Source organism: Maylandia zebra, linkage group LG14 (assembly GCF_041146795.1).
Source record: "Maylandia zebra isolate NMK-2024a linkage group LG14, Mzebra_GT3a, whole genome shotgun sequence".
In the NCBI taxonomy this organism is placed as follows: domain Eukaryota; kingdom Metazoa; phylum Chordata; class Actinopteri; order Cichliformes; family Cichlidae; genus Maylandia; species Maylandia zebra.
This window is the reverse complement of record NC_135180.1, coordinates 10,170,001-10,182,276: the sequence shown is the minus strand read 5'-3', so window position 1 is coordinate 10,182,276 and position 12,276 is coordinate 10,170,001. Positions and strand designations below refer to the sequence as shown.

Here is a 12,276-nt window from a genome sequence, read left to right as displayed (position 1 = left end):
CAAGATGTGTGCGGAATCTCGTTGATGTAGTGCGGGGTCCTGGTAGTCGTACTTCGTACACTATCAGAAGCTCTCCCAAGAAACACACATAGCATGCCGGGCCAACAAATTCAAATAAGCCTATTTCATTTCAGACAGAATTTATGATGCCGCATTTCATTTCGCAGCCTAAATAGAGGCAGCCAGGTCTGGAGTATTTTACCTCTTACAAGAGCATTTCGGTTTTTTCCCTCTGTTGCCTCTGCTCTCATTCAGTGCTGCTGCATCATCAACCGATTCACCTCTTTGTGCCAGTACTCCACCAAAGCAGAACATAGTGATGGATCGCATAAGAGGTAAATGTGGAGAGCAGAGAAATGAGGTAATAGTTCCACAGTGTCACACTTTGAGACAAGGCCTTATGTGACATCCCGTAGCAATCAGAGCGAGTTGTGAGTCGAAATGAAAAAGCGGCCTAAAGAACGCAAAAGGTGGGCAAAAGCCAGCCCTCTGCCGCCAGCACATGCAGAGTCATGAGCATCATTTGCAGCTGTGAGAGGCAAGTGGATTACATTAGGAACAATGTCTTTCTTCCCTATGCTCGTGAACTCTCATCAACACAAAACAGCAAAAACAGAGGCATGAGGGCAGATAGAAAATTCTGATGCAACGCGCTGCAAGGTGTTGCGTGCGGAGCAAACATATGGTAACTTTTATTTGTGTCAAAATTTAAGACCGTTTAATTACCACTATGCAGCTGCAGGCAGTATGACGAAATTACAGGTTGCTGTTACTTTGCTCATCTCTTACTTACGCTGACTGCTGTACAGGCAGGCCAGCTGCTTAGGGGAGTAATAAGTGGGTAAAGAAAAAGAAGAATGAGAAATGGGAAAGAAAGGGGGTAAGGGCTAAAATGGGGAGCAGTAAAGCAGAAATTATGAGGCAAGCATAAATATGGAGAACAGAAGGGGAGAAGCAAAAACAAACAGAGATGGTACAAAACTGCATAAAGATAAGAAAGCAGAATGAGAGTGACACGAGGGTAAGGAAGATGTGCCCGAGGAAGGAAGCACAGTACATCTCCTGAGATTTAATAGCAGCATCCTGCCCTCACCATAGATCCTACTGCCTACATCTCAGTAAGGCACCATCTGTCACAGGCTCGTTACATCCAGTCACTTCTCCCTCACACTCCAACCCTACTAAAAAGCACAACACAGACACAGATTGGGGTTGTGCTCACTTTAAAATGAGAAGGAATAGGTCCACTGGCAGGAGAGGTGTCAGAGGCTTCTGCACCGCTGACGTACAGTATGGAGTGAGAACATTGATCAGATCAGCTTTTTTGCTGGCCGATAATGTTGCTCGAGAGACTTCCGATCTTGCACAGCAAACCCGAGCACAACATCCATTTGGATTAGCTTCAGAAACTTTGAGAAACAGAGCGCGCACGCTGGAATTAAACTGCTCTGGCGCTTGCAAAGCCTTCGAGGTGAAATCACACCTGCACCAAGCAAATTTGAATCAAGCAGACCTGCACATTCCTGACTTGTTTATAACCGTTTTTGATTAATATTTCCCCCCGCCCCGCTAGCTTGGCAGGCCAAGTCTCAAAACAATCATTTCTTGACCTGATTAATGGCTTGCTCTAAACAGTGATACATGCCATCCAAAGATGGAGGGGCTTCATGAAAATTATATCAGGATTTGTGGCTATCTAGGGGCTTTGAAGTAAGGGAAAAAAATCTACTGGAGCAACAGATATTAAGTCTATTCCCATGCATTTAGATCACTACGGGTTCCCTACAAACTGGCTCTGTGGTATCAAGAAGTTAAAAGGTGAAACATTTGCTAATTGTAGGCACAGGTAGACAGCAACAGGCGTGGTGTGGCCTCATCAACAGATAGATGAACTTTTGCAATCCTGGGCCTCTTACAGGGGAGGAAGTCGAGGGAGGGCTACTTCCTGTTGACTGCAGCTTTGTTTGAAATCACTATTAATAAAAGCAGGCAGTTTATTACCCTCAGCACATCACCTTCATCATTCCTTGCTTTAAATGCCTTTTTAAACCTCCAAAGAATATTTTGCAAACGAGCTTCAGACACTTTTCTAATTACAATTAACGTGACCTGTTTGCAGGTGATGTCGACACCAGTTTACAAAGGCTTGGAGAAAATCTGACCTGTCAGTTGTCAATTAGCACGTAACAAACATGAGCACATGTAGCTGCACAAGTAGAATACACTCTGCAGTTCTATCATTTAACACCTATTATTAATTATTTCTTGGTTTCTCTGTAAAGTGTTAATTGTGTTCTTCAATGATAGTTTCTTCGTACCAATCAAATGGAGAGGATCGTAGTGGAAGGTGAACTCTGCAGCAGAACGGGGTTGTAGCAGGCGCTTCAGCGAGTGCTTTGTTCTGCTTAAGCCTCGTCCTAGGGGAAAAACTTAGACCTTACCTGAAATACTTTCAACCTGCTACTCAGAAAATATGTGGGGCAAGAAAGTGCTTTGAGGGCTATAAAGGAGGCCCTGGTTTGATTTGATATCCGGCTTTAGCTGTGCTCTCACCTCGCACCTTTTTATTTTTGAGTACTTTTATTCTCTGGTGCATCTTTTCTATTTCTACCATCTGGTCTCTTGCCTGACTGGATATCTATTTTGTTTTTGTCCCTGTGCCTGCCTCCTGACACCTGTATGAAGTTAGAAGCACCTCTTGCCCTTCAGGCTAGAGTTAGGCAGATCAGGTCTAAATAGCTAGTGCACCACTCTTACTTTTTACTGATTGCTGAAGCAAAGGGTTTGGCCATTTTTGAGAAAATAATTGAGATTCTTCATAAGTGGCAGGTATACTATTAGTTGCAACTTAGTCACAAAGACGTGCATGCACATTAACATGTCTTTGTGAAACAGCCTGTCCAGTCGAGGATGAAAGGGGTGGAAAAGTGAGAGGAAGAGAATGAGTAGGAGGCAGAAGGTTGAAAAGGGTGGAGGGCAGAACATGACAGAAGCACTACAATGAGGAAGTGGGGAAAAAAGACGGTTTGGAAAGAGGTGAGAAGTGTCAAAGGCGGAAAAAATGGAAAGAAAAGATGAGGTGAGATAAGGAGAACTGGGTATTGATGGAGATAGCGGGTGGTGTGACTGTTTTGTCAATCTTGGCACATCGTTCCTCTCATTACAGTTTCACTCCCTGGCTCTGTCCTGCTCTTTGGTCCTCCCCCACGGCTAGCCCTGGAGCAGGGATCCATCCAGCCCAGCCCTCCTGTCAACACAAACGCAGCTCAGGCCCAGGCATCTGTCAGCCCACACAGTCCACCTTCAGCCATAGTCTATTGGCCAGTCCATATTGGCACAGCACAGCAGGGCAGAAAAGGAATGTAATATAGCACAGCAGAGCATCCATCAACAAACCTCGGGGTAAAACAGCACAGGACAGCAGCTTAGGCATCCATCACATGCAGACCCTGGATAGGCCAAACCGAGTCTCTGGAGGGACTGGTAAACAACTATTGTACTCTGCAATAAGATAGTTAATAAGATAGATTTTCATTACAAATCGTTAAAAAGCACCTAGTTTTTCCAATTAAATCAAGTTTCCTGTAAGCGTCTTGTTGAACGAGTCCGAGCAGACCGACCAAAGACAGCTGTGATCTTCTATTCTGGTCCAATGAAGTCGAGACAAACCTGACCCTGCAAAGACATACCTTGACAGTTTCTCTGCCAGAAAGAGGCGAGAGCTACAGGCAGACAACCGCACTGACAAGTAATAGGAAGTCCTCCAGTTTCTCACTCATTAGTGAGAACAGAAAATAGGTATTACTGATCATGCACCAGAACCACACTCTGAAGGTGTGAGCAGTTCTAAAGAACGGCAAAAAGCAGGATGTGGCACAAAATCCCAATATGTATGCAAGTCAATGCATTTTTTATTATTATTATTATTTTCTGTTGCAATCTGTTCAAGATGAGAATGCTTGAATTAGCAGAATATGGCCCTAGTTAAAGTCTGACTGTTGTGATACTTACTCCATCAAGTGTAATGGATTTAGTTTTCTGCTCTGTTTCCTTGACCCATATCGAACAGCATATAGTGGGCGCTAAGATAAACGAGGTATTACAGATTTGGGTGTTTAATAGTCACCTATAGTAACCCAAGAGCTCAATTTAGAGGAAGCGCACTAACAGTATGAACCTTATTAATTAAAGCAGAAGTGTAAAACTTGCTTTGCTAACTGAAACAGAGGGCGTAGTTAAGTTGTTGATTAGCTAACTCGATAGCTTCACATGCAGGCTTTTTTTGTGCAGGTAAGATTTCTTCCTCAATGCTGACTTATTACTGTAGTTGTACCAAAATGATGATACTTTTTAATAAATTCTTTAAATAAGGAAATACAAGGCAGTTTAGTTTAAATAGGTATGCATTTCTAAAGCACTGAAAGATTAAATCACCGCTAACGCATACATCATGCTAGAGAGCCAGTTAATGTAAGTATTGGCAATAGCTGCTGGTTTTATTTAAGCACCACAGTGAGTTCTTGTTTTTCTCTAGAATCCTTAAGTGAACGAGTAAAGATTACAATTGTGGCAAAATGGCTCCAGGTGCATGCACATCCCACACTAGTTAACAAGCTGGCATGTAAGCTAAAACTGGTATTGCTGTTGCAATACTAGTTTTACTTCATTCATTCATGAAAATGTTGTACTGTCTAAAATAGTAACAAGATGACTGATGCTGTTTACTTTACCTGTCAGTGGCTGATCGGTGCACAGAGTACTTGAATACCCACGTTTTGTCTTGTTTAAAATTAGAGCTAAGCAAAAATCAATAAGATGGCTATAACTAGACAGTAAAGGAGGAATTCATCGTCTGTGATGGGAATACCTCCTTAGAAAACCCAGAGCTAAACAAAACAAATGTTAAGAAGCTTCAGCCAGAGGCAAGCCTTCTCACAGAAATTAAAGCACCTGACTCTGAGCCTAGCTGAGAACTTGACGTTGAAAGCTAATTTGTAATAGGTCTCAGATGTTCCAAACTTCTGCTCTACAACCTGATAACATAAAGAGAATTCCGTTATGTTAATAACATAACATAAAGTCTCATTGCCCTCATAAGACATGTAGTAGCTACTGGATATGTTCTGGATGACTGGGGGGAAACTGGAGACCTGTTTTGAATGGCTGAAGCGTCCAGTCCAACCAGTGCCACTACTCTGTGTCTAGGTGAATGCTGATGACACAGCGCTCAGGTTGATGGCAAGAGTAATCATAAAATAAGTGAATATATAACTCTGTGTTGAATGTCTCTCTAAAAGCCTTTTTCAAAAGATTTCAGCATTAATAAATGAATATGTATGCAGGAAAGCAGCAGAAGTAAAGCAGGGTGATAAGCATGTATCAGGATCTCAGGTAAAGTTCTAAGTATGAATTATAAAGAGCCATCGGGTATTAAAGTCAGTCTTTGGATCGTCAGCACATACAACATTTTAAAGGTCACTGTAAGAAATCTTGAGTTTATTGTGGGGAAAAAGCATTTTTCTCATATTCGTATTTTTAGTACATGACATTTTTGCATGGATCATACCAATACATCACTTTATTAATCACAGGAAACCCAGACATCAAGTAACAGTGGGGAAGGCTGAGGAGGTAGAAACTCATTTAATGTCTTCAATGCATTCTGCAATTGATCATCTGCTGTTATGTAAATTATCCCATTTAGCATGTGTGTATGCAAAGACTATATAAACATCAATTATCTATCTATTTTGATGCAATTTAATAACACAGCGTGCAATTGTAGGGGGTTGAACTCATTTTGTAAGACCTGAAACCAAATTTTTTAACTAATTAATTAATAAAGTAATTTAATGCTGTGTGGGGAAGGGTGAATTTTTAATTTTTTTAAGAGAAGTAATAAACTTTTTCGATTTAAAATTTAATAATGCACAAAAAACTTCATGCACAGTGTTGTGTAATACTGCCTCTGTGTGCACAATTTTACATTGAATATTTCAGTAACAGTGGTTATACAACTGGATAATGCACAGGGGAGAGAGTCTATTAAATTAAAGTATGCGCACTCAGTTATCAGCACTGTTACATGTGCTTGCATGTGTTTATATAATCTGCAAAGCTGTTTCTATCAACTTCACTGCTGTGGTTTTTTTTAGAAAGTTCCATTTCTTTTTTATGATGCTAATTTCTGTTAAAATAGCTGCCCTAACCCACACTGTGAATTTTTAATCATATGTCAAAACCACCAATTATCTAACATTTACATAATAATTATATTATGAGTACCAATTTGGCAGTCTGAGAACTGAGTTTTTATCAGTCACATGGCATCAGTCAGGATGGTTTTCCTCTCAACAGGAAAACACAAAATGTGGATTTGTCAGCGCTACAGCAAAAAGTAGATTTTAATATATGTTGATGTTAACAACTGCATTCAGTAAAAAAGTTCGGGTTCAGTAACAGGCTGCGCTTTAATGTGATCGAGAAAACGACATTAAAGCGTAACTCTAAACGAGCATCATGTCCATTCGTGTGGTTGTCTTTTTCATCTCGTTTTCTTTTCCCACCTCCTCGTGGTTACTTCACAGTAGGCGACAAGCAGTAATGAGGAAGGAGAGGAAACAAGTGCAGTACAAGGAAACAAGATGCAAGCATTCAGTCAGCCAGGGCAGTTTATTGCTTCACTGCAAGCAATTTGTCTGTGTGTCCATAGCTTGCACTAATGTGGAGGAGCTGTAGACGATTAACGTCTAGAGCAGCAGATTGTGTGGTTCAAAAACAGCACCAGAAGGTTTTGATTATTAGCGTTGAGGAATAGTAAACTACACAGGATTAAACTAGTACTTTACTACCTGTTTGATTGAATACCCGCCCCACCTGGACTAGTTCCTGGATGTAACCAATAGGACATCATCTGCAGGGTCTAGGACTGTGGTCAGTACTTTGTTAGGGTGATGTTGAAATGTGTGTGACCATGTTTGAACAGGAGACTGGCATTATAAGTTCAGGTTGTAGAGTGTATGTTAATTAGTGTTGAGTAACAAATCAAGTAAAATATTAGAGTTTCCCTCAACAAAACTGGAGCACAGAGTTCATGGATTTTAGTATAATTAACCACACTGAAAGTCAGGTTTATTTGTCAGATAACTGCATAAAAAATGCATCAAAAGCAACCAACACCAGAGACATGAAACAGAGATCCAGTGTAGTAGCTGAAAACCAAGCCAAGTGTTGCCCAGCAGACAGCTAGAGGCTACAGCTGCAGTGTCTATATTCTCCTGTCATTGGACATGACCACACCCTTTTCTCCCTACTATAATTAGAAGGTTAAAAGAAAAACATCACAGTCTCTACAATCACTATAAAGGAGAAAAATGGCAGCAGAGACCAAAGGGTTTTTTGTTGTGGGTAACAAGCATGTTTATTTCTGCTGTAATTTTTTTTGGCATATTAATGTGGGAGCCTATGAATGCAGATTCACTTTTCAAGCCAGCGTCAAGTGGACAGCTTTTGGCAGGTGTGCAGCTTCAGTTTTGTGCACCCAAGAGTTGCCAGTTGGTGAATGGTAGTTTACAAAGCTTTCGAAACAGTTTCATCAATACTAATGTGATTGTGGTCAGAAAGAAATGGTACTTTCATGGGAAATTGATTAGCGAGTGAACTATAGGTCTTTTATTTAACTGCATGAAAGCACTTTGAGGAGCAGGCACAGACATGTCATATGCTCTCAAAAGGATCAGTTCTTTTGGGTGTCACACGTGAACAATGATGTTGCACTGTCACGACACACTTGCATGCACACGTACAGAGAACGGCCATTTATTAGGTACACCTTTTGAACTGCTTTTTAACCCAAATGCATTGAGTTGCCACTGATTGGTTGATTAATCTCGATTTCTGTTGCAACATTCAGATGGCAGAGTCAGCATTTAATCCAAACAATGTGAAAGAATGGATCCACCCTGCCTTGTATCAACACCTCAGGCTGGTAGTGGTGGTGTCATGGTGCAGTTGATATTTCCTTGGCACATTTTGGGGCCTTGGTACCAAATGATCATTGCTACCTCAGTACCTTTACTGAGTGTGTCCCTCCCTTTATGGCAGTGTAACCATCATCTGATTGCTAATTCCAGGACATATAGAACCACAAAGATCAAAACTTATACAGTATATAAGCTTATGATGGTGTTAACATATAAGCTGCATGCACACAGCTCCACACTGTCACATCCTTCATGGTTTGTTTTGAGAGGCTAATGGACTGAAACGATTTATATTTTATGCATTTGAATATGACTCTGTCTGTTCTGTACCCCTTGTTCCCTCTGGCTTCTAGCTAGCTTTGGAAAGGGGCAGTTCATAGAACTTTCTTTGATTACAGAAAAATGTATCTGAATGAGCATAGCGAGCTTTTGAATTGCTTCTTTTAATTAGAACACTGAAAACTCTTGAAACAAAACTGGAGGAACACTTTAGAGTGACGCAATAGGAAGATAGCTGTCAAAGCGAGTCAGTAAACACAGTGAGTTATCTTGGTTCCACACAAAGGGAAGGAACATCAGTAGGGATTAAAGCTGCGTGTACAAACCTTCAACAAATCTGACATCCAGCTCCCGCTGTGAAGCAGACTAGGGTGACTGCACCAACACTTTTGTGCTTCACCCGGGGTCACCTGCCAAAGACAGCCTCACTCCACTGCTTCACTAAGCTACTCTCTTGTAGCTCAACACAATCCAAAGTGGTGTGCGCAGCCAAGGCTCGGCGAGTTGCCGGAATTTGCATGTGAGGCGCATTCACTGTCGGCTTGCATTACAGCTGATATCCATTCTCATTGATTCCGACTTCTTCTCACATTTACATTTATTCATTAGGAAGACTCTCGGCTCCCTTCGCTCCCGTGCAAGATGTCTTAGCTTGAGCTTACTTGGTGTAATGCGCTGACAGCATGCAACAAGAAGTAAACAAGAGGATACCGGTGTCCCTTCTTATCCACAGGAATAACATACTGTTAAAGGAGATGTATTCATCAGAGAAAAAGGGTGGTAAAGAAAGTGAAGGGTTCAGGAGGCTGTACAAGGGGGTGTGTGGGAGGAGAAGAGAAAAAATGGTCGTTCACTTTGGTTTTTACTCCAAGACATTGGAATTAGTAGAGGCCTTAGGTGTCTGCTTAACTTAACAGTCTTTGTTAGTCAGTGGTATCAAACATAGCAGTGCTGAACTATATTAAAACATAACCAGCTTGGCTTATTATTTCAGCACAACTGTTTGTGTAAACCTTACTCAAACCACCTTTGACTTCCATACACCCCCGCCTACTCACTGGATTGCATAATTGCTGTGATTTGTTTGCTTTCCCTATCTACAAAACTCCACACTTCATTTTGCCTAATAGGATTACATATCATGAAATGGAAAAAAGTTGCATCCATTTGTTTCCCCTCGTAATGAAGAACCGGGTCTTGCTATTTCTCACCTAACCTGTTTTTGTTCTCGCTGCAGGTGTTATGTTGATGACAAAGTCTCCAAGGTGGCTTGGCTCAATAGATCCAACATCATCTTTGCCGGCCAGGACAAGTGGTCCCTGGACCCCAGAGTAGATCTGGTCACTAAAGGACAGCTGGAGTACAGCCTGCGCATACAAAAGGTAATGTTGACAATAGAGATTTAAAAGCTGAACTGAATTATTGTGCAAAACTGATTCAACCAGAGCTGAGTTGGGTTGTCATTTGCATTTAGATGTGGAAGAGAATTTCTTTTTTTTTAGTTTCAGGGATGTTATTCAACAAGTCATGAAACACAACCTTATTACACACACACTTTGACTTAAATTTATTCTTTTTTTAGCAGCAGATGTTGTTAAATATTAATCTATTCATTTATTCATTTATTTATGCAGCAGGTTCAGTCAGAGGGACTTTTTTTAAACTACATTCTTAATTTTTGATTTTTCACTGTCTGCATGCTTTTACAAGTATAAACATAAGCAGTGACGGGATGGGAAGACAGGAGTGTTTTCACATCCCCTTCAAAAAAAATCTTTCCTAGCATAAATTAGCGCTGAAGAAGTAGTTTGACATATTGGGAAACTTGGTTGCCAGCTAAATATGAAACTGGAGCCGGAATTCATTTTATTTTAGCATAAAACAAATGGTAAATGGCCTGCATTTGTATAGCGCTTTACTAGTCCCTAAGGACCCCAAAGCACTTTACACTACATTCAGTCATTCACCCACACATTCACACACTGGCAATGGCAGCTACATTGTAGCCACAGCTGCCCTGGGGCGCACTGACAGAGGCGAGGCTGCCGGACACTGGCGGCACCGGGCCCTCTGACCACCACCAGTAGGCAAACATGGGGTTAGTATCTTGCCCAAGGATATTTGGCATGCAGCCAGGAGGCAGCCTGGGATTGAACCACCGACCTTCTGATTAGTGGCTGACCTGCTCTGCCACCTGAGCTACAGCCACAAAGACAGAGTAAAGGGGCTAAGCATTAAAAATCTACTTATTCCATCAACTTATTCATCTCTATATTGGAGATACTTTCAAATAGAAATATTTATTTTAAACTTACCTTATTACTGTCAGCATGACAGAAGGGCAGAACATAACATGTAGTGTATATAGTCTCAAATGTAAAATTTGGAAAGGCTATAGAGAGCAAGCAAAGCAAAGCTACATACAACTGCAGAGGTTATACAAAGTGCAAGACTTGGCATAAGTGACGGGCATTTGCATTCTGAGTCCCGAGTGTGGTTCGCTTTGGGCAACGAAAGCAATGTTGTTTGAATGACAATGAGGTAAACACATCCTGCCCTGTTCTTCAAGTCGCTTAGCCAAGACAACAATGGTGTGCATAACCATGGACACATCAAAATCACAAATTTTTTTTAATGATGAGATTGCATTATAATAGGATAAAACACATTTTGTTGATTTACTCAGGAAATCAACATTTTGGACTTTGCCAAGTCCATTAATTCACAACATTTCCTCATTATGTTAATGGAAAACATAACCTAGGCTCCAATACATTTATTTCCAAACATATTTGCTGTTTTGCATTCCTAATATCTAAAAGTAATTTGCATGAGACAGAGTTGCTCTGCTATTTTATGGGGACATGGATAGGGGTGACTGGCGGTGTGGCCATAAATCTGACATTTTTAGAATCTGAAGGGAGAAAAAAGCACACATTAAACTACAATAAAGTTCATATGCCTTCCCCGCAACAATTTCAGCTGAGAATAAAACTGATGGTCTGTCAATTTTTTCAGTTTCTTAATGCCAGCATTTTGTACTTCATTCAAAACAAACAACAAAAAAACCAACTATTATTTAGTCATTTCAATATCACAACTGTTTGTAAGTGCTTTCCTCGATCCATTTCTTTAATGGGGCTTACAAACACTATTTCCTGTCCTGTTTTAATGATTCTACTTTCAAGTCACCTAACAGCATTGACATTTAATATGTAATATAATATATAAAATGTAATGTAATAAGTAAGTGAAATAGTCATGGTAACCACATTTAAACAGACTTAAAGTATGAATAAGCCGAAACAAAGTACTTCAGAGTTTGCAATGACAAAGCAAAAATGATATTTAAGAGGTAGAAAAATATTCAGTGAAGGGATCGTTCAGGAACCTTTTCTACTTTCACTAAAAGCAACAATATATATAAACAAAATATATGAAAAATGAAATGAATAAAAGTAATCTCATAGTTATGTAACAAATATTTGTTTGGTTTTTATTGGTTTGATGAGAAAATTCTGATAGTGGTTAATCAGTGTGCAGTTCTTGGTCTTTCATAAATACTTTCTTTGAGTGAAGTGTAATTCAGATTAAAGAGGATGTCAGTTTAAAATGACTCAGCATTTTTGTGACATGGGAAGTGACTTGCTTTTTTGTTTTTAGGAGAAATTACAAAAGACAACAATAACAATCACCACATGCAAAATCTCTCAATCCCTAATTCCCATCCAAACTTAAATCCGGGGCTGCCCCTGATTTAAGTTTGGATGGGATTGAGGGAATTTGGAGTAAGGATTAGTCAGACACACAGACTGCTCCACAATTACAGTAGCAGGATAAGGAAGGAGGGAACTCAAGCATTGTGGGGAACAGCAAAATACAACAAAAATACCAGTCATACATCATGGTTTCTCACTCTCAGGGCTAATATATGCTCAGATAGCTATTTATCTTGGTAATCTCTTTTCATTTGAATCTTGCTGTATTGTCATAAAGTCTGTATCAGGCTGTGTGC

The 12,276-nt window shown here is 40.3% G+C and overlaps 1 protein-coding gene across 2 annotated transcripts in view; it reads left to right on the top strand.

The window, feature by feature from the left end:
- Positions 1-12,276, top strand: part of lsamp (limbic system associated membrane protein) — a 476,457-nt gene that overhangs the window by 389,837 nt on the left and 74,344 nt on the right. For both annotated transcript variants that reach the window (XM_004567024.4, XM_004567022.3), the window contains one exon: positions 9,499-9,643. In XM_004567024.4, the coding sequence (XP_004567081.1) occupies positions 9,499-9,643 (145 nt within the window). The remainder of the gene's footprint in view (positions 1-9,498; positions 9,644-12,276) is intronic.